Source organism: Acomys russatus, chromosome X (assembly GCF_903995435.1).
Source record: "Acomys russatus chromosome X, mAcoRus1.1, whole genome shotgun sequence".
NCBI lineage: Eukaryota > Metazoa > Chordata > Mammalia > Rodentia > Muridae > Acomys > Acomys russatus.
In genome coordinates this window covers 48,146,887-48,173,127 of record NC_067169.1, presented here as the reverse complement: position 1 = coordinate 48,173,127, position 26,241 = coordinate 48,146,887, and the positions used below count along the sequence as shown (strand labels likewise).

The 26,241-nt window shown below is 39.9% G+C and overlaps 1 protein-coding gene and 1 pseudogene across 1 annotated transcript; both read right to left on the bottom strand.

The window, feature by feature from the left end:
* Positions 1-849: 849 nt before the first annotated feature.
* LOC127185264 (serine/threonine-protein kinase Sgk1-like) lies at positions 850-2,404 on the bottom strand (annotated as a pseudogene).
* Positions 2,405-19,688: 17,284 nt separating this feature from the next.
* On the bottom strand, positions 19,689-25,509 carry LOC127185684 (G-protein coupled receptor 83-like). Its single transcript, XM_051142175.1, has 5 exons — positions 25,355-25,509; positions 21,826-22,315; positions 21,505-21,630; positions 20,990-21,123; positions 19,689-20,596 (listed from the first exon to the last, which is right to left on the bottom strand). Exons 2-5 carry the CDS (start codon positions 22,252-22,254, stop codon positions 19,876-19,878), a joined length of 1,410 nt encoding a protein of 469 aa, XP_050998132.1. The 5' UTR covers positions 22,255-22,315; positions 25,355-25,509; the 3' UTR covers positions 19,689-19,875.
* Positions 25,510-26,241: the final 732 nt, after the last annotated feature.

Here is a 26,241-nt window from a genome sequence, read left to right as displayed (position 1 = left end):
ATACATTTATATTATCACACATATATACAACAAACTACCTATAGCAAGAGGAACCATGTTACAATCAGCAATTATATAAATATTACATTCTTAGTGTTTTGGCTATTTGTATTTGACAGCCTTGAAGAAATCATGTTTCCTATCTTGGTGTGTCTAAAATTCTGATAGGTGTTTTAATTGATAATGACAATATGTGATGGAGATTGATTTACATTCAAAATAACTACAGCTTTTACAACCCCCAGCAGCTAATATATGTTCCTCTCTCCTCACATTTATGTAATCATCTGTTGCCATTTGTTTTCTTTCTTTTTTGTTTTTCAAGACTCTATGGCAAACAAAAATTGGTTTATCATACATAAAAATGTTGTGTGGTAGGGAGGAGGAATTATACATATTATAACTATGTTAATTACAGTACATTAAAATGAAGGTTTACAAATAAGCCTGTAAGTTTAAATATATTAGTGTTATAACCCAACGTACAGACTTTCTTTACATGCTATATGGAATAATCAGGAATTCAAAAGAAAACAAAAAACATAATTAATGCCCATTTTGCGAGTGGCATTTTAAATGATGAAAACACCAATGGATATGATTGAAAGCTGAGGCACTGGTCCATAAAAAACCTTTTGTAAAATTAGAACTATTTGTAGCTACAATGCTTTCATTAAGCATCTGGATGTATGTCATTTCAAGACCATTTCAATAGATTTTAGTTATTAACTAAATCTTATAAAAACAGTCTGCACATAAATTTATCTTCCAAATATTAAAGAAAAAAATGTCCCACATTGTAACACCCTGCAAGTTTCACATTGATACTTATAACAAAACCATCTGTGATCAGGCAAAACACACATGGGAAATCCACAAGGGGACAGGCTCTTCAGTAAACTCAGGATCAAAGTGCAGAAGGTCAGTGTGTCTATTCACATTTGGGTTAAATGGGGGTGTAAGCTTCTAATTAATCAGATCATCCCAGTTAAAGAGAAGAAAATATGATTCTTAATCTCCATAAAATCATCCAGCCACCCAGCCTCTTTGTCACATCTTTCTGCAGGAGGCATTCCAGAAGATGCCTTGCTGAGTTTGTATTATTTGGTTTCAACTGGAGGGTTTTTTTTATTTTAGAATATTGTCATACATCTCAGCTGTGTTCCATCTATAAAATGGAGGCAGGCCATAGAGCATCTTGTACATAACAACCCAGATCAACCGTCAGTCCACTGTCCTGTTGTATGGCAGCTTATGGAGCATCTCAGGTGCAAGGTACTCACTTAGATGTGCCACAGAAGGTGGATGTTGTGACACTGGTTCAGTGTTCTCCTTGCAAACTCAGTGAGGACAATGTGTTCCTGTGAGTCAAGAAGAATATTATCTGGCTTTAAGTCTCTATAAATGATATTCAAGGAGTACAGATAATCTAAGGCACTAGCTATTGCAGCACCATAGAAGTGAGCCTGTTGTTCTAGGAAGCAAAGTTCCCTCTGGAGATGGTAGAACTCCACTGTCAATGTAGTCTAGGACAAGCTTCAGTTTGTTAGCAGTCTCAAAAGAGAAGTAAAGGCACACCAGGAAAGAGTGCATCATGTTCTTCAATAGAAAATTCCTCTCCTTTTTGGGGATCAATTTCTTCTGTAAAACATTTACTGTGTGGAATACTTCTTCTGTCTTATGTATTTCTAGAACCTTTCAAATCACTTTCAAGAAGTTTGGGAGAATGAGGAAATAGAAGGATCCCGAGGGTCTTAGAAACCCACAAGAAGAACATCATGACAGGTGGATCTGGACCCGGGGGGGGGGGTCGGCCCAAACTAAGGTACCAACCAAGGACAATTCATGCAATAAACATTGAACCCCTACTCATATCTAGCCAATGGACAGGACATTCTCCACAGTTGTGTGGAGAGTGGGGACTGACTCTGACATGAACTCTGGTGCCCCATATTTGACCACTTCCCCTTGGTGGGGAGGCCTGGTGGCACTCAGAGGAAGGATAAGCAGGCTACCAGGATGAGACTTGATAGGCTGTGACCATATGGTGGGAGAAGAGGTCCCCTTCTATCACAGACCTAGGTGAGGGTAATAGGGTGAAAGAGGGTGGAGGGAGGAACAGGAGGATACAAGTGAGGGGATAATAATTTAGATGTAATCTGAATAAATAAATAAATAAATAAATAAATAAATAAATAAATAAAGTGAAAGTCAGATGGTTTGGCGTGTGGATTGGAGGATGTACCAAGGTTAATTTGTTGGGACGGTCTTGACAGAGGAGAGTAGTTGGCGTTCATTAGCTCAGGTTACTGAGTTGTGAGATTTTCAAAATGGACTGAAGTTCAGAGTGTTTGCATGAATACAAGTTGTTGGCAATCTTCTGAACAACATTGCTCAGACCCATCTCTGCTTCATGAAAGATGCTGCAGTCCAGCTAATCAAAAAATGGCTGGCTGTGAACAGAAAGTACAAGAATCCAATAGTTGTTTATCCATGAGACTGGGTGTCTCAGTTGGTTTTCAGTAGATGCTGGAACTCCAAAATCATAGGCTTTAATGCCAGTGAGGGAATGGCCTTACTATCAAGATGACAGGAAGCAGGCAAAGCACAATTTATTTTCTTAATAATAAAAATCCTGTCTGGGAGGGAGATGGAATTGCAAAATAGTTTTACTTTATATTATACTTGTTGGCTACAGGTGGTGAATACCTGTAAAAATATTTTTAGCCATTGTGTTTTTTCCTTTGAGAAATGCCCACTCATTTCATTAGCCCATTTATTAATTGGCAGTTAGGAAATTGGGGGACTATTTCATTTTAGAAGTTACTTGTATATTCTAAATATTAATCCCTTGGCTGAATTGTTGTTGATAAAGATTGTTTCTCCCATTTTATATGCTGCTTGTTTATTCAGCTAACATTTTCTTTTGTTGTACAAGAGCCTCTTTTATTTCACATAATTCCACTCTTTTTTTTTTTGAGATTTCTTGCTATTTTAATACCCTCTCAATTTATTTTTTGTTTTCTTCCTTGAAATTTTTTTGTTTTTGCTTTTTTAATTTTATTAATTTATTCAGATTACAACTAAATTGTTATCCCATCACTTGTATCCTCCTGTTCCTCCCTCTCTCTCACTTTCAGTGTACTCTGCTCCCCTCACTTATAATTGGGTACTAGCCCAAAAGCCATATCCTACAAAAGTCTTCACTAACTAGGAGATTTGGATAGATGTGAGGACATCCAACTGAGACTCTAGGTAAGATAAATATAGGACACGGGGAAATAGAAGGACCCCAAAGGGTACTAGAAACCTACAAGAAGAACATCTTGATGGGTGGATTGGGGCCCAGGGGGGTCTGCTCAAACTATTGCAATAACCAAGGACAATACCAGTAGTAAACATCGAACCCCTACTCTGATCTACCCAATGGACAGGACATTCTCCATAGTTATGTCAACAGTGGGGACAGATTCTGACATGAACTCTGGGGCCCCATAATTCCACTCTTAAATCTTAGAGCTACTTACTGTGCTATTAGAAATTTGTTCTTGCATATGTGTAAACTTTGAAATTTTTTCTGTCTTTTACCACTTTCAGCTTTTTAGGCATTAAAAATTTATTTCATCTTTTTTTTAGTAGTGAAGGTATTAAATTTAAAAAATAATAATTTATTATACTTTTTTCAGATTACATCCCAAATGTTATCCTCTTGCTTGGATCTTCCTGTTGCTACCCTCTGTTTCTCTTCCTTCCTATTCCCCTCCCCTAGACCTCTGACAGAAGGGGACTTCTTCCCCCACCATATGACTGTCACCTATCAGGTCTTACCTGGATAGCCTGCTCCCCTTCCCTCTGTGTGCTGGCAGGCCTCCCAACCAGGTATGAAAAACAAGGAAATCTTGAAATTTACAGGAACATGGATGGAATTAGAAATGATCATCCTGAAGTAATCTAGACCCAGAAAGACATGCATGGCACATACTCACTTATAAGTGGATATTAGCCCAACATAGATGTTCTCTGAGGAATTCAACCAAGTGGGGGATAGGGACAGATCCTGGGACTTAATGCTAGTCTTTGGCTTGAGTGATGAGAGTGGTATGGAAGAATGAGGGATGGAAGGGCCCAGAGAGTTCAGGAGCCTCACAAGTAGAACATCAAGGCCTGTAGATCTAGGCCCAGATCTGCACAAACTGCTGCACCAACCAAGGACAATACATACAGCAAACCTAGACCCTCCTCTTAAGATCTAGCCAATGGACAGCTTATTCTCCACAGTTGTAGGGAGAGAGGGGACTGCCTCTGACATGAAGTCTAGTGCCCCATTTTATTCCATCTTTAATTGATCTTTGTGAACTGCAAGAGATAATCAATCTAACTTTGTTTTGTATGAGTTTATTTCAAAGTTTGCTAATCACTTCCATTGGTTGAACTGTCTATATTTCATACCAGTACCATGATGTGTTTGTCATGATGACTAGGTAGTACAGTTTGAAATCAAATTTTGTGATAACTTTAATAGTGTTATTTCTGCTTAAGCGAGCTTTGACAGATCATGCACTTCTGTTTCCATGTGGATTTCACAATTGTTTTTCATGCTTCTGTGAAAATATATTATTGGAATTTTGGTGGAGATTGCACTGGACCCACTGATTATTTTTGGCAACATAACCATTTTCAAAACACCAATTCTGCAAATTCAGCTATATTGACGAGCAATACATTATCTCTTGTCTTCTTAGGTGCATTTTTGAATTTTTGTTTTTGGAAGTTTTGTTGCAGAGGTCTCTTTGAAGCATGGCCTCCCAGTACCAGGCATTTACACAATTAAATCTGGGAGTAGAACACACGTTGTCCAAGTAGCCTTGGTAACTCATTGAATTGAATGATACAGAAATAGGTAGGTATATAGCAGTATATAGCAATGTGGTCATTGACACTTCCTTTTAAATGAAGAGAATGATCACAGGATATCACTTAGGAATCTAGCCATTACAACTTTCTAACTTCTAACAACTACAAGTATTCTTTGAAAATACTAAAATATATAAGGAGAAAAAAATCATGCATGGTAGGGTGGAACTTTGTCACGATGCAGCTTCTTCAGGGTAACTGACACTCCTGTTGCTAATCCCTTAAAAGTGGTCTGTACATAAGCCCAATTAAAATCATTGGCTTACCAATTTGGGCTTTAATGAAATCATTATTTTCGACTGTCAGTGATGTCTAATATCGGGTGAGTAGACGTTTGTTCACCTCTCTCCAGGAAAATTAATGTAACAAATTGGTGACTAACACAGGATCAGTTTTAGAGAAGAGATTCTGTGGCTTTTGTTTTGTTTTGTTTTGTTTTGTTTTTTATATGAAGACATGCAACTGAGGTTGAAGAACTGAAAGTGGAACATCTCCCAGAGGGATTCCAACTTTTGCATTCTTTACTATGTGACATATGCTGGTGTACTGTTATATAGTATCAATTTAATGGGCTTTTCTATAGGTAGTATGATATGTAACGTAGTATCTGAAGATAGAGTACTAGTGAGGGAAATTCAATCTGGTTCTTCTTTATTACTGAGGTCTGTCACATGAGTATGAGGATACTCTGATACTAGGTGCAGGTGTAGAGCGCACATTGTATTCCATGAGGGTAGGATAGTTGTGACAAGATTTTTATAAAACTGTTGTGAAAGTTATGTGGCCAGTGATAGGGGTAATAAGACAGGCATTGAAGCTAAGATGTCTGTCAAGTGGAAACTTTATTGTGTAGAAGTAGTATTACAATTAAAAAGGAACATGACTCCAATTTCTTCACATTAGCTTTTTTTGATAATTTTGCTAAAAGGGAGGATGATATAAAGTTTGGGTTGTCACTTCTTAAATCTGGTGGTCCAGAAGATAGAGAATAAATTAGATCATATTTGCTGAAGATAAAATACTGGGATCCATAATATTGAAACCCATGGGAGGAATTCGATGCAGAAAAGGGAGTAGACATGTTGGAATGTTAGAAGATATGCCTCAGGTCTAACTGCTAGTATAGAGTAAAGAAAAAAAAATAGTGATTGGGTATATAGATGGTGGTTTTAATAATGACAAAGTGTAGAAAACCATTATAGTCAGGGACTATTCTGTCTCTAAAGTCTGAATTGAGAAGTAATAAGTCAAAGAAACTTTCATGGCCTGATTTGTGAATCTATGAGATATGGATTCAAATGGAATCAGTCTGACTGCTATAAAGCAGAGAAACAGAATAGTGTAACACTCCTCTTGAAACAATGGTTCCCTATTATGAAGCAATTTGAGTTAAATCAGTCCCTAATTCACTTGATCCAGCAGAACACATGGTTATTACAGTGATAATATCAATGTATTTTAGGGACTGGAAGATAACAGAGAAGCTACAGGCACTACTGAGGTAGTTTGACACTCAGTAAACTAGGCCCAATAAGACTGTGTTTACCAGAGAGTTAAGAAACAAATTATTTATAGATTTCTAGGACCCTCTGTATTCTTTTATTTTGCTATTCTCCCATGCGTCTCTCATTTAGAGTCCCAATAGGATGCCTTCCCCTCTGTCCCAGTTTCCTGGTAAGTGAAGGCTTTCGTGGGACATGCCCCTTGGGCTAGTATGCAGATACCATTTGATTCTTTCTGCTTCTGGGTTAACTCACTCATTATGATCATTTCTAGCTCAATCCATTTATCCACAAATTTCTGGAATTCCTTGTTTTTAATAGCTGAGTAGTATTCCATAGTGTATATGTACCACAGTTTCTTTATCCACTCTTCTACTGATGGACACTTAGGCTGTTTCCATGTTCTGGCTATTATGAATAAGGCTGCTATGAACATGGTTGAGCAAATTTTCTTGTTGTGTGCTGCAGCATCTTCTGGGTATATTCCAAGGAGTGGAATAGCTGGGTCTTGAGGAAGCCCTATTCCCATTTTCCTGAGATAGCACCAGATAGATTTCCAAAGTGGCTGTACTAGTTTGCATTCCCACCAGCAATGAAGGAGTGTTCCTCTCTCCCCACATCCTCGCCAGCATGTGGTGTCGCTTGAGTTTTTGATCTTAGCCATTCTGATGGGTGTAAGATGGAATCTCAGAGTTGTTTTGATTTGCATTTCCTTGATGACTAGGAGGTTGAGCATTTCTTTAAGTGTTTCTCAGCCATTTGATACTCCTCTGTTGAGAATTCTCTGTTTAGTTCCAAGCCCCATTTCTCAATTGGGTTATTTGGTTTGGTGGTGTTTAGTTTCTTGAGTTCTTTATATATTTTGGATATTAGACCTTTGTCAGATGTAGGGTTGGAGAGTGTGATATGACTTTCTCGCGTACTATGGTGCCTCACATTTGACCATGTCCCCTGGAGGGGGAGAGCTGGTGGCACTCAGAGGAAGGACAGCAGGTAGCCAAGAAGAGACTTGATACCCTATGAGAATATATAGGGGGAGGTAATCCCCCTCAGGAACAGTCATAGGGGAGGGGAATACTGGGAAAATGGGGGGGGGGGAGGAATGGGAGGATACAAGGGATGGGATAAACATTGAGATATAACAAGAATAAATTAATAAAAAAAAAGAAAAAAGAAAAAAAAAGAAACAAATTATTTCAATTGGGACATTGGAACTGGAATGGAATATATTTGCTGAGACTCATGGTGGGGCATGAGCCTCTTTATGCATTAGGGGAATCTTTATTTAGTCTGAAGCACTTAGAATGACATGTAAATCCTGTCTGTTATGTGAATAAAAGCTGTGAAGTGCTAAAGAAACCTAGAGGCAAGAGACAGGCAAAGTAGACAAATGGATCAGATCTGTCTGAGTCACTCAAAGGAATATGTATCAAGATTTATGTTGAGCTAGAGTTTGTAAGGAAAAATGATAGAAAGCCAAATATGCTAGTTAGATTCTGGAAGGTTTTAAGACCTAAAGAGTTGATGCAAGGCAAAATGATAAAATAATGAAAATGAAAAAGATCACACTTGTCCTATTGGCAAGCAGTTGCCCACAGAATAAACTTTGTGTATTTCTCTCCTACAAAAACCATATGCTAGGATTGATATTGCTCACCCTGACTATGGACCTCTGAGCAGCCACATGTGGATTATGGTGAAATAACAGCAGCAACTTCATATGTGGTGCTATCCTAAAGCTTATCAAGCCCACAGAGACATTTTGAATAGGTCACAACAGGTCCAAGCATGGTCTTATGCCTTCTTGGCCCTGAACTTGGTAGAGATGATTGAGCTAGTTCCTCAAGGCTCTTTTGATGATGGAGAAATTCATGGAGTCTCCATAGAAGTATCTTAGGATGAAGAGGAGAAGTGGCACATAGATAATGAATATAGATTCAGAGACCTAAATAAGACAGTGTTCTCCATCCATACCACAGCATCGAACATGTATCTTTTGCGGGAAAAGATGATATAAGCAATGGAGTCTTTTCATTCCGTATTATACTTTGTTGACAGTTTTGTTCTTTTTTTTTTTTTTTTTTTTTTTTTTGTTTTTTTTATTAATTTATTCTTGTTACATCTCAATGTTTATCCCATCCCTTGTATCCTCCCATTCCTCCCCCCCCCCCCATTTTCCCATTATTCCCCTCCCCTATGATTGTTCCTGGGGGGATTACGTCCCCCTATATATTCTCATAGGGTATCAAGTCTCTTCTTGGCTACTTGCTGTCCTTCCTCTGAGTGCCACCAGGTCTCCCCCTCCAGGGGACATGGTCAAATGTGAGGCACCAGAACACGTGAGAAAGTCCTATCACACTCTCCACTCAGCTGTGGAGAATATTCTGACCATTGGCTAGATCTGGGAAGGGGTTTAAAGTTTACCTCCTGTATTGTCCTTGGCTGGTGCCTTAGTTTGAGCGGGACCCCTGGGCCCAAATCTGCCTATCATATTGTTCTACTTGTAGATTTCTAGGACCCTCTGGATCCTTTTATTTTGCTGTTCTCCCATGCGTCTCTCATTTAGAGTCCCAATAGGATGCCTTCCCCTCTGTCCCAGTTTCCTGGTAAGTGAAGGCTTTCGTGGGACATGCCCCTTGGGCTAGTATGCAGATATAAGTGAGTATATACCATTTGATTCTTTCTGCTTCTGGGTTAACTCACTCATTATGATCATTTCTAGCTCAATCCATTTATCCACAAATTTCGGGAATTCCTTGTTTTTAATAGCTGAGTAGTATTCCATAGTGTATATGTACCACAGTTTCTTTATCCACTCTTCTACTGAGGGACACTTAGGCTGTTTCCATGTTCTGGCTATTATGAATAAGGCTGCTATGAACATGGTTGAGCAAATTTTCTTGTTGTGTGCTGGAGCATCTTCTGGGTATATTCCAAGGAGTGGAATAGCTGGGTCTTGAGGAAGCCCTATTCCCATTTTTCTGAGATAGCACCAGATAGATTTCCAAAGTGGCTGTACTAGTTTGCATTCCCACCTGGCACAGCAACAGGCTGGTTGATCAGTGGAATCGAATCGAAGACCCAGATATGAATCCACACACATATGGTCACTTGATTTTTGACAAAGAAGCCAAATCCATTCAATGGAAAAAGGATAGCATCTTCAACAAATGGTGCTGGTCTAACTGGAGGTCTATGTGTAAAAAAATGAAACTGGACCCATATTTGTCACCTTGCACAAAACTCAAATCCAAGTGGATTAAAGACCTCAACATAAAACCAGAGACACTAACTCACTTAGAAGAAAAAGTGGGAAAGAGCCTGGAACATATTGGCACAGGAGACAACTTCCTGAACAGAACACCAACGGCCCAGGCCTTAATGTCAACCATTAATAAATGGGACCTCATGAGGCTGAGAAGCTTCTGTAAGGCAGGAGACACTGTCAAGAGAACAAAGCGACAGCCTACAGACTGGGAAAAAATCTTCACCAACCCTACATCTGACAAAGGTCTAATATCCAAAATATATAAAGAACTCAAGAAATTAAACACCACCAAACCGAATAACCCAATTGAGAAATGGGGCTTGGAACTAAACAGAGAATTCTCAACAGAGGAGTATCAAATGGCTGAGAAACACTTAAAGAAATGCTCAACCTCCTTAGTCATCAGGGAAATGCAAATCAAAACAACTCTGAGATTCCATCTTACACCCATCAGAATGGCTAAGATCAAAAATTCAAGCGACACCACATGCTGGCGAGGATGTGGGGAGAGAGGGACAGTTTTGTTCTTTAATACATCCTTAGCTACTGGCTCCTGAGATCAAATGACACTTCGAATAGTTGGTGGTGAGCCTTCAGAGATTTTGTTCATTTTCTGTAAAAAAAGGTTTTTATACAGATAATTTAATGATAACCTGTGAAATTCTTACATATTGTCATGTTAGTTTATTGGTGACTTGATACAAGTTAAAATTATCTGAGAAGACAGAACCACAATAAAGAAAATCCAACCATAAAATTGGACTATAGGCAAGCCTTTGGGGCATTTTCTTTATTAGTGATTGATGTGTGGGGTTCTAACTCATTCCTGGACATGCCAACCCTGGATAGGTAGTCCTAGGGTACAGAGATCAAGCCAGTAAGCATTACATCCTCCACAACTTCTTCATAACTTCCTGTCTCCCGGCTCTTGCCTTGAGTTTCTGTCTTGGATTCCTTCACTGATAAACTGTGAAATGAACGTTGAGCTGAAATAACACTTTCATTCCCCAGATGTTTTTGTTCATGTTATTTTTTGTCATAACAGTAAAAACCTTAATTAAGACAAAGAATTGTAAAATTTTCTGAAAAAAAAAAAAAGAAACCAATAAAATAGCAGATTAAAAATGTAGATGGAGGTATGCCGTATAGTGTCAGAAGTGAACTGCCTTCGTATGGGTTGTTGGACAGACAATCCACCGAGGAACCCAAAATGATGAAGGTTATTGACATCACTGTTGGCTGTTTCCTGAAACTAGATAGAAAGACACTATTGCCGATGATGCCACATGCTTTGGTTTCAGGATATAGAGAAATCATAGTGGAAACAAGCTCTAAGTTGCTTAGCTATCAGCTGTCTATAATTGTACCAGAAGTTGGCATAGTGGTTGATAGAGAAGGACTGACACCAACAATCCTACTGAACTCTAGCCTCTGCAAGCTATACTACTGAAATGTAATATGCCCCATGGCAAGGTATGACAGATGATGCAAACAGGTTGAGAAAGAAATTAGGGATACAAACAGCCTCCACAATAACTACAAAATAAAAACAAAACCAAAAGTCCAAAGTATCTTGGTGTAACTCTAACCAAGCAAGTGAAAGACCTGCATAAAAAACTTCAAGTCTCTGAAGAAAGAAATTTAAGAAGACATCAGAAGATGGAAAGATCTCCCATGCTTATGGATCTGTAGGCTTAACATTAAAAATGGCCATCCTACCAAAAGCAATCTACAGATTCAATATAATTCCCATTAAAGTGCCAACACAAATCTTTTCAGACCTTGAAAGAACAATTTTCAACTTCATTTGGAAGAAAAAAACCAAATAGCAATTAAAATGAATGTAATAAGAGATCTTCTGGAGGTACATCATCCCTGATCTCAAGATGTGCTATAGAACAACACTAATGAATACGGCGTTATAACGGCATAGAAACAGACAAGTGAATCAATGGAATCAAAGTGAAGACCAAGAAATAAACCCACACACCTATGCACACTTGATATTGACAAATAAGCCAAAACCTATACAATGGAAAATAGATAACATCTTCAACAAATGGTTCTGGTCTAACTAGAGGTCTATTAATAAGAAAATGCAAATAGACCCTCATTACCCTGCACAAAACTAAAGTCCAAGTTGATTAAAGATCTTAACATAAAACCAGACACACTAAATCAGTTAGAGGAAAAAGTGGGGAAGAGCCTTGAGTTCATTGGCACAGGAGACAACTTCCTGAACAAAATGCCAATAGCTTAGGCTCAAAGGTTAAAAATTAATAAACGGGACATACCCCTTGGGCTAGTATGCAGATATAGTGAGTATATACCATTTGAGTCTTTCTGTTTCTGGGTTAACTCACTCATTATGATAATTTCTAGCTCAATCTGTTTATCCACAAATTTCTGGAATTCCTTGTTTTTAATAGCTGAGTAGTATTCCATAGTGTATATGTACCACAGTTTTTTTACCCACTCTTCTACTGATGGACACTTAGGCTGTTTCCATGTTCTGGCTATTATGAATAAGGCTGCTATGAACATGGTTGAGCAAATTTTCTTGTTGTGTGCTGCAGCATCTTCTGGGTATATTCCAAGGAGTGGAATAGCTGGGTCTTGAGGAAGCCCTATTCCCATTTTCCTGAGATAGCACCAGATAGATTTCCAAAGTGGCTGTACTAGTTTGCATTCCCACCAGTAATGAAGGAGTGTTCCTCTCTCCCCACATCCTCGCCAGCATGTGGTGTCGCTTGAATTTTTGATCTTAGCCATTCTGATGGGTGTAAGATGGAATCTCAGAGTTGTTTTGATTTGTATTTCCCTGATGACTAAGGGGGTTGAGCATTTCTTTAAGTGTTTCTCAGCCATTTGATATTCCTCTCTTGAGAATTCTCTGTTTAGTTCCAAGCCCCATTTCTCAATTGGGTTATTTGGATAGATGGTGTTTAATTTCTTGAGTTCTTTATATATTTTGGATATTAGACCTTTGTCAGATGTTGGGTTGGTGAAGATCTTTTCCCAGTCTGTAGGCTTCACTTACCAGGAAACTGGGACAGAGGGGAGGACATCCTATTGGGACTCTAAATGAGAGAAGCATGGGAGAATAGCAAAGTAGAAGGATCCAGAAGGTCCTAGAAACCTACAAGTAGAGCATTATGATAGGCAGATTTGGGCCCAGGGGTCCCGCTCAAACTAAGGCACCAGCCAAGGACAATACAGGCGGTAAACTTTAAACCCCTACCCAGATCTAGCCAATGGTCAGAACATTCTCCACAGTTGAGTGGAAAGTGGGATATGACTTTCTCACGTACTCTGGTGCCTCATATTTGACTATGTCCCCTGGAGGGGGAGACCTGGTGGCACTCAGAGGATGGACAGCAGGTTGCCAAGAAGAGACTTGATACCCTGTGAGCATATACAGGAGGAGGTAATCCCCCTCAGAAACAGTCATAGGGGAGGGGAATAATGGGAAAATGGGGGGGGGGGGTAGGGAAGAATGGGAGGATACAAGGGATGGGATAAATATTGAGATGTAATAAGAATAAATTAATAAAAAATTTTTTAAAAATTAATAAACGGGACCTCATGAAACTGAAAAGCTTCTATAATGCAAAAAACACTGTCAACAGAATAAAATGACAGCCTACAGACTGGGAAAAGATCTTCAGCAGCCCTACATATGGCAGAGGGCTAGTATACAAAATATATATAGAACTCAAGAAATTAAACACCAACAAACAAAATTACCCATTTAAAATGGGGTACAGAAAAAAATAAAAAATAAAAAAAAATAAAAAAATGGGGTACAGAACTAAACAGAGAATTCTCAACAAAGGAATATCAAAGGCTGAGAAAAATTTTTAAAATGCTCAATGCCCCTAGTTAAAGGGGAATGCTAATCAAATTGACTTTGACATTACATCTTATAATTATCAAAATGGCTAAGATAAAAAATTCAAGTGACAGAACATGCTGGTAAGGATGTGGAGAAAGGGGAGCAGTCCTCCTTTGCTGGTGGGAGTGCAAACTTGTACAACAACTTTGGAAATCCATCTGGTGCTTTCTCAGAAAATTGAGACTAATTCTTCTCCCAAGCCCAGCTATAACAATCCTGAGTATATACCCAAAAGACACTCCATCATACAAAAGGCAAATTTGCTCAACTAAGTTCATAGCAGCTTTGTTCATAATAGCCATAATCTGGAAACAAACTAGATGTCCCTCAACTGAAGAATGGATAACGAAACTATGATACTATTACACAATAGAATATTACTCAGCTGTTAAACGCAAGGAAACCTTGAAAATTTCAGGCAAATGGATGGAACTGGAAACGATCATCCTGAGTAAGGTAACCCAGATGCAGAGAGACACACATATAAGCTATAAGCAGATATTAGCCACATAATACAGGATAACCACACCACAATATACAGACCTAAAGAAGCTAAATGACAAGGAGCACCCTAGGGATGATGCTTAATTCTCACTCAGAAGAGTAAATAGGCCCCAGAAGCAGTTGAAGAGAAGGAACAGGAAGGAAGCCTACCATAATGGTCCTCTGAAAAAAAAACTGTACTCAGCAGGATATCTAAGCAGATGCAGACACACATACCCAAACTTCAGGGTGGAGCACAGGGAGTCTTATGGAAGAGCTGGTGAATAAAAGGACCTGGTGTGGTCAGGAGCTTCATAAGCAGACAAATCGATCCAACAAACCCTGGTGGAGGTGGGGGAGCTGCAGAGACTGATGCCGCAACCAAGGACCATATATGATGTGGACCTAGACCCTCTTAGATGTAGTAGATAGGCAACAGTCTCCTTGTGGGTCCCATAATATGGAGGGTAGCGACTACTCCTGACGTGAACTCTGGTGCCCATTGATCACTTTCCCCCTGGTGGGGAAGCCTTGCCAGGTCACAGAGGAAGAGTATACAAGCATTCCAGATTAGTCATGATAGGCTGAGGTCAGATGTTAAGGAAGGAATGCACTCCTTTCCTAGGACTAGGGGAGGAAGGGAGGGGGTATGAGGGAGGGAGGATAGGATCAGGAGGGATCTACAGTTGGGATGTAAAGTGAACAAATTAAAAATAAAAACACATTTAAGAAAGCAGGTATGGAATCTTCCTCACGGGGGTCCAGTGCATAGTTTTGCAAGCACCCCCTGAGCTACTAGTGATCTTAGGAGAAAACAGGGTGTATTGAATGTGGGAAAGGGTAACCAGAAGGGAGCCTTCATGATTCTGCTCCCTTAAGATTGTTATCAATGATTGGCTGGGACTTTGTGATGATGCATGTGCTTGGGATCATACACACTCAGGTAACTACTGTAACCTCATGCCTGTGTTCTCTAAATCCAATTAATGCATTGATTTGACAAACTAGAGAATGATGGCACCATTATTTTCATGTACCATTGGGGTCCTCTCCACATTTCACATCATGATATTTGCCTGATTGAAATGTTCAGGTATACTCTTCATGTTTGCTTCTCACAGCCTTAGTATCCATATCTCTGAGGCTCTGTCACTGGCAGAAACAATACTGATTAGTGGATTGGCTGCAATGTTGGCAGCTGCCACAGTGGAGGTATAGCCCGTAGTGGTGGTCCCCGGGGGTCTATTCACGGGAGAAGATAACTGGCAGTGCCTATCCTGTTGGATAGCTCACTGGCCTTTTTAGGAGGATAGTTCTAGATGATATAGCTCCAGCCACTGCAGTACAGCAGCCGTGGGTACCCTGGCTTAGTTGTGGGCTTCCCTGTAGTGCAAAGCAAATGATGGTCACAACCAGCCCTTCTTTCCTTAGCTATATTTTGTCACTCCGACACAGCTTCGAACCTGCCAATTTACCTGGACTTCTTCAATTATCCAATCTGATTCTATCCCAGTGGCCAATCAATTTCCTTCACATTTCCTTTCCATTGTGGTCACTTCTCAGCAAAGATTAACAGTGTTATTTTTAGAAAAGTACATAAGTATACTCATTATCTGTAACTGCTGTGTCACTTGCTCCTGACCATTTCCTTTATGATATTCTTTCTTCTCCTCCCCCTCTCTCTGGTTCCTTACCCTTTGCTGTGTCCGATACTCAGAGAAACTACAACCCCTAGAGCACTTTTAATTCTACACGTTTGTTTCTGCAGCAACGATCTGACCATGCCAGGAAGAGGTTCTGTTTAATCAAGTTAAATTCACAGGCTGTTGCTTCTAAAGTCAATATGTCCTTTTTAGGTTACTCATTGCTGAGTTGCTTTTTGGGAGTTAAGCTTATACAGGGGGTCTGCATTAGTGAAAGAAACAGCTTTTATTCACTTTAGCTTTATTAATTTTTAATTGAGCACATACATAGTCACAAAGGATTCACAAAGGTCTGTAGTTTCAAACACTTGAAAAGTGATTCAAGTCAAAATATACTTAAGTACAAAAACCAGCTGACACAAAATAATCACAGAGTCAGCCAGCTCTAAACCCTCAATTTGACCCCTCCCCACTTTTGAACAGATAATCTGAGTAGAGCTTCAGAGTAGAACTTAGAGCTCCAGAACATCACAAATCACCTTTGCTGGCTGTCAAGCAGAACAGTTCTAGAAGCAGTTGCTGTGTCTAGGTAAAGGGTTTCCCTTAACCATAACCTGTTCCAAAGTCCAACATCAAAATTCATTCTTTTGGGGAGTTTCAATGTTCCATATAAACAAGCACACATAAGGAAAACAGGATTTTTTTCTGTTTTGTTTTGCAGTTGGTTTGTTTGCGAACTATTTTGGCAGAGAAATGGTTAAATATAACACCATAAAACACTTTAAGCACACTTTAGAAGAGCACCGTAAATGGGTACTATTACACTGAATATATTACTATGATATCTAAAACATTAACAAATATAAATATGTACTACAATTAATGAGAATTACATTGAATCATAAATAAAGTGATTCTTAGAAAAGACATGACAATTCAGAGTAGAAACTCTGTGTCATTTCTATACTTTGTAAACACTTTACATCTTTCAAGTTTTCTCCTTTGATTTCTTATCTGCCACCTTTCTCAGAGCAGAAATGCTAAAATACTAAAAAAAACCTCCTTGAGGGACTTACTCAAAATTATTCATTTGCCTATTACTTGGCTTGTGCTTCTTTTGTTCAATTCTCTAGAATTCAGCTAGTGTCTCTGTCTCTAATCTGGAAATCTCTTTCCTCTCAGCAGTGTTCTGTACAACTTACTTTCAAGTAATCTAAACAAGGCAGTAGAAGCGTCTCTGTTTCCCCAATGAGATACATCAGTAGACTTTTTCTTAAACATGTTCATAGCATTCTTAACTGTGCACTCGTCAGCACTTCAAGGGGAGCACAGCAACATCAATTTAACAATATTTAACAACAATAGTAGTAACATTTACAATTAGAATAATATTAACAGCAATAATCCCAAGGTGGGTAACAAGAAAATGAACCTATTAACAACAATAATAATACCTGTTATCACAATAACTCCTACAATTGCCCTATAACACAGTAGGTATTATTATCCACCTTTTAAAGATGAGAAAACTGGGACACACTAAGGCCACATGACTTTCCAAAGATCATACAAATAGTTAACTCGAGAATAAAACAAAGCCTTGTTCTATTATTCTGAATCCTAAGCTTGTTTCCGTTATAGGGACTTCTTGCCATACATTAAAATCAAAGCACAAAGTGCTTTTACTTGTACAGATGCTCTTTCCATCACACAAATTGAATATGTGTTAGATTTCTCTCAGTAACAGGTTTCTTGGAGCCATTCATTCTCTGCTAAAGAAAATCAATTAGATCACCAAAGGTCCCATATCTAAGGTAAAGTTTGTGGCCGTGAATATATTTGTGTTCTACATAAAGTTAGCTGAAATCAGTTCACAATAATATAGTTCTTACATTATAAGCAGATACTAACACCTACATTTATAATCAAATATTAAATTATAACTATTCACAAAGAAAATGTAAGCAAACAATTTTACTAGAAAGAACAATTTCATTAAGAAATGCTGAGACCTTAAGGAAACTGTTAGACTCTTCACAATATCCTTGCACATGGTGCCTTCTGATGGATTTTCTAAGCCAATATAACACGTGAACAAGAATTTTCACTCTTCTTCTGAGTAGGAAGGAAAGCTCTATGACAAAATAAGTGTATGAAACTGAAAGAGGGAGATCTGTGTACAGGGAAAATCAGAAAAAGAATAATGAATTAATATTAGATTTAGCTCAACACCAAGGAAAGGAGGCATGGAAAGGGAAAAGGAGAGGGAGGGGGAGGGAAAGGGAGGGAGGGAGGGAAGAGAGAGAGAGAAAGAGAGATACAGACACACAGACAGACAGACACAGAGAGAAAGAGAGATAGACAGAGACAGAGAGAAAGAGACAGAGAGAGGGAAGGAGGGAGGGAGGCAGGGAGGGAGGGAGGCAGGGAGGGAGGGAGGCAGGGAGGGAGGGAGGGAGGGAGGCAGGGAGGGGGAGAGAGAAGGAGAGAAAGCAAAGCAGGGGAAGCAAACAGAAAAAAAAAATAGAGTCTACTGTGGAACAAGCACCGGAAATGAGGAGGCTTCAATTACTGAAGAGATGATAAGCCTCAGCACAAGAAGTTGTGAACCTCTGGTTAAGGCAGCAACCAAAATCCAAGTGTAAATAGCCCAGAACAAACAAATATGGAAAAGTGAGCACCTGGTGAAATGTTGGAAGGAGAGAGAAGCAGTGTTGTAATCTACAAGGGTATGTTTAAGTGAGAATGTATAATATATCCGGTATGAGAAACTGATATACTTTACAAAAGAACATACAGAAGGTTAATTAAAGTGAATCGAGTTGAAATGGGTATATGAGAAAGGGAAATAAAACTAACACCATTAGTGATAATGTGATATAGTTAGGAAAAAGCCCAGAAACAGCAAAGAAATGGAATTAGCACAGGAGAGCACAACTTAGATCATGAATTTGTACAATTTTCACAGGGAGATGTACAACATCAAAAAAAAAATCAAATCAAATCAAAGAGTGAAGCACCAACTGTAAATAAAAGCTAATTCCAGAGGCAAAAAGTTGCCACAACCTCAGAGCCTCCAAGACTTCACTTTAAGGCATGAAATCTTGTCTCGGCTCAGTTAGCATGGAAATTACAGGTAGAAATAAGTGAGAGCACCAGGCAGGTGGATAGCATGAGAGGTAACAAGGGGCAATATATACATGCTTATACCTGTGTTAACGTAAAACTCTATGCATGTATGTACATGTAAGCACTTGATCATGTCATGTTCCAATTTAGGTTGCAAAGAAATATAGTTGATAGGGAGAAGTTTGGGGAGTTGAAAATGCTAATCTATTGTCATGAAACTGTTAAGAGAAAGGTATGACCACAAGTCAGTGAATAGTCAACTCAGATGGACAGTTCTGATAGGAAAGTCAATAAATTCATCAGAGACCACATATGCCAGTGTACACTAGTTAAATTAGCTAGTACAAATATCAAGTAGCTCTTCCAGATAAAGTCCACAGTTATACATAAGACAAGAAATCTGAAGTTGGGGAAATCTGCCTAAAATCAAAGATCTATAGACCAAGTTTACAGAGTCACATTTACAAAGATGGAGTAATAGAAGTCCAGAGTCATTTACCAGTGTTTCTTGTTCCTTAACATGAATATTTGCCTTAGATTAAGTTGATACAGAAAGCAATTATATGAGAGCACCAAGTCGGTGCACAGGGCAGTGAAGGTAAAGATGTTCCTATTGACAGAGAGGGCCTAACAAGTAGTCTTCCCAGTAATTTACACTAACCTCTTCCAATCACAGTTCCTCCATCTTACTATCACTACTGGTGATAACCACAGGTCAAAATTGGAGGCAAAAAGGAATCTTACTCAGGAAGTCTAGTTGGCATATATTCATCTGCACAATAAGTAAGGTAAGTAAGTCAACAAACTCCATGAGAGTCCAGTAAGTCTGTTTTCCACATTATGGCACAGTGGACTCATCAAATAGAGTTGTGATACCAGAACTATGAACAAAACCAAAAAAACACTCCAGGCAGATGGATCTGTGAGGGTGCACAAGATATTAAAACACTGTCCTCAGCATCTAAGTTAAAGGTTATCACATCCTTGACTGAATTATCTGTGCCAAGGTACTCATTAAACAAGATCAGGTGGGTGCCCTTCTTAGTGAATGCTAGTCTGCATGTGGATGCAAAAGTAAGCATCCTGGGTTGAGGGCCCTGCTTGTTCCTCTAGAGAGGGTACTGGATCCTCCCATTCCCCTTGGACCGAGACCTGGGAATTATCCCCTGTAGCCAAACTGGGGTCCTCAAGTACCTGGGGCTCTGGAACAGCAAGGGGAACTCGTAACAATGAAGATGTTCGGAGCTCTCGAAGCTCATGACTCTCCTGTGCTTTTATTTGCTGAACCTGGGAGCCCCTACACACAAACAGTGATTGCACCCTGAAAGATGATATGGATCGTAGTTTGGCACGGAAGCTCCTGTTGAGCCAGCAGTAGATGAAAGGATTGTAGCAAGTGCTGCTCATTGCAAACCAGTGAAAGGCATAGAAAAGCACGCTGTCATTTTCTACGCCTGCACTGGAAATAAGAACCACATAGAAGTTAAGTGGAAACCAACAAACTGCAAAGACCATTACAATAAGTATCAGCATCCGAATACTCTTCTTCCGCTTCTGGTAGTGTGCCATGAGTTGACGAGCAGAAGCATCACCAATAGCATTTTGAATCCACAACCTCTTTCCTAAGTGAGAATAGGTTACAACAATCACTAGAAGTGGCAGGATGTACAACAAGATAAAGGTCCCAAGGTCCACATACTTCGCAACGAGCTTGCTGGGTCCAGGAAAAGCAGGGAGGCAGTAGCTCCTGACTTCACCATCCCTGGAGGAAAGCAAAATAGAAGTGACTATAACAAGACTGAATCAATGAAGCCCAGAAAGCATCTAGTAGCTACTTTGTTCTCCATATGAAATGCCATCCTCTGGAAATTTTTTGTCTTAATTTCTTCAATTTTAAAATTAAGGGGGTGGACTAAAATATTATCTCTTACAGCCTAGTCTAGGTATAGATCAAACTGAAGACAAAAAGATGCCAGTGATCTTAACTTAGTGGCCCATCCTCTTGCTTCCACTAACAGAATTAGGAAATGTCACCATATCTTCTATTCAGAAAAATATGAAAGGGATGAAAATGAAGTTCAGAACGTTACCAATGTCAACTCCCTAAGAGTCTCTAGAAAGAAAAAGGTGAAATTACCCATTATGTTTTACTTACACATTGACGAGAGTGAACAGATTTTGGTAAATTGCATGTGGCAGAGCAAGGAACACTGCAATACTCCAGATCACAGCTACAACCAGTATGCTTTGGGAATGTGTCAGTCTTGGTTTCATTGGGTGCAGGATTACCTACAAAACACAAGCAGCATCCTTCCTTAATCAGCCCAGGTTGGTGTGGTTTGTATAATCAGACGCAGGTTGATGACTTTCTGGTTTGGATTACAGAATTTACTTGCGCTATTAATTTATCTTATTTCAATATGAACACAGATAGATGGAAGGTATTTTAGGGGGAAAGAATGCACAAAACACACATATAAGGTGCTGAAACTCTGAAATTCTAAATAGTATCCTGCTGTAGGAGTATTATGACAGTGTCTGAGCCTGTCTACAAACATATTCTATTCTCAAAGATGTCCCCACACTGTAGATTCCTGTAAGATGTCTAATCTTCCTGGATATTTCTCACTCCCAGCTCTTTTATTCAGAAGTGTCCTCAAGTAGTCTTACCCGATGTCGGTCCATAGCAACTGCCATCAATGTAAGAGTCGAAACGTGGAGGGAGCAGTACTGAGCAAAGCGACTGACATGGCACATGATCCTACCAAAAACCCACTGTCCACTCAGGAAACGGGCCTAGGGTAGGAAAACAAGAAAAGGGGTAGGTTAAAAATTAAAATATTGTCTTTAAGCATTCCAGAGAAGCTAGAGTCTAGAATGGAGGCCCCAGGCATGCTTATTCCCTTTTGTTTTCTAAATGCCATCGCCCACCCTTAAAATGGTGCAGCTTCATTCTTATGTGCTAAAACCAACTCTATATAAATCACTCACCAGTGCAAATGGACTGTTTAAAAGTATGATCAAAATGTCAGATATTGCCAGATTGAAGATGAGAAGGCCTGTTGATTTCTTGATTTCCTTGTGCTTGACAAAAACTTGGCATACCAGGGAGTTGCCAAAGAGAGATATCATTGTGATGACAGCATATGCTAATGACAGCACAATCTTTGCCACAATGTGGGGATTGCCCCCTAACCATTTCTCGACTGATCCTGTAGGCCCTCCCCATTCTGCACTGGAGGTATTGGTTCCATTCAGGGTTGTGTGGTTGCAGCTTTGATCCTCGATTGATGGAACCCAACTGACATTTTCTCCAAGCCAATCAATGGTGGTCTCCATATCTAACAGGAAAGGAGATACTCCCTTGAAGGAAGTGTTCATTTTTAGGGGAGAAGAATTAATCAGGTCCCAAGAGACCATAAAGGATATAGATGCTGAAGTCCTCTTCAAAATCCTTGCAAACAGAAACTCCTGGTTCCACCTAAAACGGGAAGGATCAAACATTTTAACATTGTATAAAACAGTGGGTCCAAAAAAGCCAGGCGTCAGGTCTTCACTTTTTTTATAGAAGAGCATTCAGCAGGCTTGCTAGTAAGCCCACTTTCAGTAAGATGTTGGAATCCTGTGACGCCAATTAGATCACACATATAGCATGATAATGAACCAGCCTGTATTCTTACCATGAAATTGTATCAAACTTGTCTAAAATAATCACTGACTTCTAAATACATAGTCCATTAATTAATTGCTTAGTAATTAATGCCTAATCAGAATTGGATAATTGAGGTATAGCAGGATAGGTAATTCTGTATTGTTGCCATAGAGTTGTAGGATTATGGGAGTCTGACCTTTCTACCTGGTCTTGTGACAACAAAGGTCTTTGACTACTCTGACTTGTACTGAGAATTTTACATAGATAAAAAGATCAAGCCAGAAGAAATAGTTGTCTAAATAGGTCACTAGTCTCTAAACACCTATTTAATAAAGGATGAGGAAAGTAATGAATTTGTTTGCATACATTTAAAAGGGTAGGATATCAGAGACTGTAAATTTAAAAGCCAGATTTTTGTTTTCATTTCCATACTACCCACCCACTCCTGTCACTACCTTGCAACATGACTGCAAATAATTATGATTGACAAAAATTAGTTGCATATTTCTAAATTTTAGTAAGACCCTTAAATATTTTCAACATATAAGCATGTTAAATTTGTGAAATGAAATTTATGCAAATTACCACAGTCCAATAATTTTGCATTTGTACATTTGTCAAAATGTAATCATATACCCCACAAATATACATAATCATTATTTCAACCAAAAATAAAACTACATACCTAAAAGCATTTTTGCCATATCTAACAGAGATGATATATACTTCACAAGCTGGTGAAGAAGATTAAATTAGCACTCATGAAAGAAAACAACTTCATGATGGAAAATTCTCTGGGTTTCCCTTTATTGGAAATCTACTTTTCATTGGTGTTTTTAAGTAAATAAGTTCTGGTTAAAAAGGAGAAAATGGCATTTCTCCTGTGTGTGTGTGTGTGTGTGTGTGTGTGTGTGTGCGCGCGCGCGCTATGTTTTGTTATTAGTTCATGTCCATGGGGGTTGTGCATGGACATTTGTGTATATGTGTTTTGTGTGATTGATATAATTTAGAAAGTTGTGTTCTGTTGTTTGTGTGAACTCATACGTAGTATGATCATATTTTCATGATGCAGATTTGTATAGTGTGCATATTCTAAACAACACTTGTTTGTGTTTTGTGTGGTATGTTTGCATGCTGTGTGCTTATTTGATGTTTTTCTCTGTTTTACATGCACTTGTACAGTATGGTTTGTTCAGTGTATCTGGTATATGTTTGTGTAGAACAAATAATGTAGTGCTGTTTGTGATATTGGCTATACTGGGGAGGAGTCACAGATTTTCCTTGTTTTTCTCTTTTCTCCACCTCTTTCTCCTTCCCTCCCTACCCCACAAAATCTACAATGGAAAATTTCAGACGTAGCTGAGTGACGGCATGCCTGAAAAACTGGGTTCCATACTCAACACTCCACAATTAAATCATAAGTATTTGACAGAAGCCCCCCAGTACTGGTGATGCCAAGGCACAATATTCACAGTTGTGAGGACAGCCTGGGCTATAATAACTAGTTCCAGGTGGATATTCATAGTGGGAGTCTGTCTATAATTTTTTTTGGTCTGGGGCAAACAAGGAGAATCCTTATGCTAAGTTTTGGGATTCCTTTTTATCTAAATTTCTCCTCCTTCTAGGGGCAGTCAGGCAATGGTGAGTGGCTCCTCTGAGAAGGGGGCTACCTAAATGATCCAGGTTTTCAGCCATAAGGTTTGAGCCTCTGCCCCTCCCTTTGTTGCAGGGGAATAAGAGGGAGGAGGGGGGAGCTACAAGCAGTTTCTGGAATTTTCTAGGCCATCAAGTGGGGACGGAATTAACAAACTTTAGATTATATATTTTGTGAAGAACTACTCTCCAGCAATATTTCTCCTTAATCAAATAGTCACAAAGGCCAGTGGAGAAGAATATAAAATTCCATTCCTAGCCCCTTCCCCAAATTTCAGGAGGGCAGGGCTTTAAGGAACTGCGTCATCAGGAGACCTCAGCTTTGCAGGGTGGTTGCTATTGGTGACCACCCCTCAACCTCCAGCAACACCCTAGAGACTGAGATGCTAGAGTTCTAATTAGAGCGATTTGTTCTTTACTGTCTTGTGGGTACAAAGAATGGCGCACTGACTCCCCAGGCTGGGGCCCCCTCCTCAGTTATGAAGCAAATTATTCCAACAGGGAAGGGTTCCTGTGGGAACAGACTTAGCCCTGATGCCAGTCCTTTCCAGCCCACCTTCTCACTGGAGAGCTAGGTTGGGAGGAGAGTGGGGGGTCTAGGAAGAGAATGCGGACCCTGTATCTCTGAAACTAGCAGCTGGCTTTCCAAGCCTTAGGTCAAGCTTGCAGTTTGCACGTACTTTGATGCGCAAGAAATCACCACCACCACCACCACCACCACCACCACCACCACCACCACCACCACCACAACAACAACAACAACAGTGTTTTCTCATTGTGGAAGCATGACAGTCTGGGGGCTAAAAACACCCAGGAATGACAGGATGTAGTGAATAGCAAGGAGCGCTTTGGAACCAGTTTTGGAGCAGATATCCTCACTTTTCAGCAGTGCCAGGATCCCTGCTGATAAGAAGAAACAAAAACAGGAGGGAATTTCTAGGGACTCATCCAGTGCTCTTAAGAATTCCGTATTTTGCGCTTGCAGGTAACCTGTGGAAAAAATGCATCCTGAGGAAAAAAACAGGGTGAGGACTCCAGGGTGTTGGCGCCTGGTGGAGTTGGGGCTGCTATATCCCCAAACCCACCTATTACATGTGCAGTCTGACTTGATCTGTTTATTTCCCTATTTACCTGTTGTCAGTCGCAGCAACAGCAGCTAATCCCCCCCCCCCCCCCCAGATATCGCCAGCCTTTCCCATGAATGTTGAGACTTACCTTAGAATGCTCTATCCGGAGACAGACTGGAAAGCTTGGAGCCTACCAGCCTCAGTGTGCTGGCCAGGCAGAGGGGAGAGGAGGACGGACTAGCGGACTAGAGGACTAGCCGCACGTCCGTCCAGGTCCCAGCTCACTTCAGAGCCAGAGGTGTCTCTGGCTCTGCTCACCACAGCCTACTGCCGCAGGCAAAGAAGGAGTCGTGCGCACTCCCCCGCGTCAGTGGGACTGGGTAGTGACCCTCATCAATAGGGGGCGGGGCCCCGCGAGGGCTGGCAGAGCTCTGCGCGAGACTTTGCCTGTACCACGAGATGCTGTCTTGGTCCGCAACACACAGGGAGGGGGACTGGTGGGGGGGCACAGGTGGCCTCCGCAGCTAAATTCAGAGCTAGTTATTTTTCCACTCTCCCACTGTGTAACAGAGACTCTATTCTTCCCTATCAAGACACAAGCACTTTGGGGGCTAGACCAGATGGTGCATCTGAATTTGGGGAGCGGTTGTCGCCACTAGAGTAAACTCCTCTTTTTTTTTTTAACCTCACTCATCTAAATACACCCATTTCAGTTCATCAACCTAAATGTAATTAACAGATACCTCTCTGTTCAAGTTTTTTTTCATACCTAATCGCCTGCCTCCCACCTCCCCAAGGTAACCTGGTCTCCAGATTTTTTTTTAAACATTCGTGGAGGCATAACCAAGAAAACACTATGGAGCCTTCAGAACCACAGAAGATTGTAATCTGGAGACTGAAGGTGGTGGCAAGTGAATGGGAAATTAGTTAGGGAAAGGGCATCTTTAGAATGCTGCCTTTGAGTGTATTAGCAGTGGTGCCAAACAACATATCTAAGAACTATGCGTGTGATTTTGCAAATCCAGCGTGGTGAAT

Excerpts from the sequence above, each read along its gene's own strand:
- LOC127185684 (XM_051142175.1), bottom strand. The coding sequence starts at position 22,254 with ATGGTCTCTTGGGACCTGATTAATTCTTCTCCCCTAAAAATGAACACT. Across the intron at positions 21,124-21,504 it reads TTGCTATGGACCGACATCGG|GTAATCCTGCACCCAATGAA; the intron begins GTAAGACTACTT and ends TGTGTTTTGTAG. Across the intron at positions 20,597-20,989 it reads CTGTTCACTCTCGTCAATGT|GGATGGTGAAGTCAGGAGCT; the intron begins GTAAGTAAAACA and ends GCTTTCCTCCAG.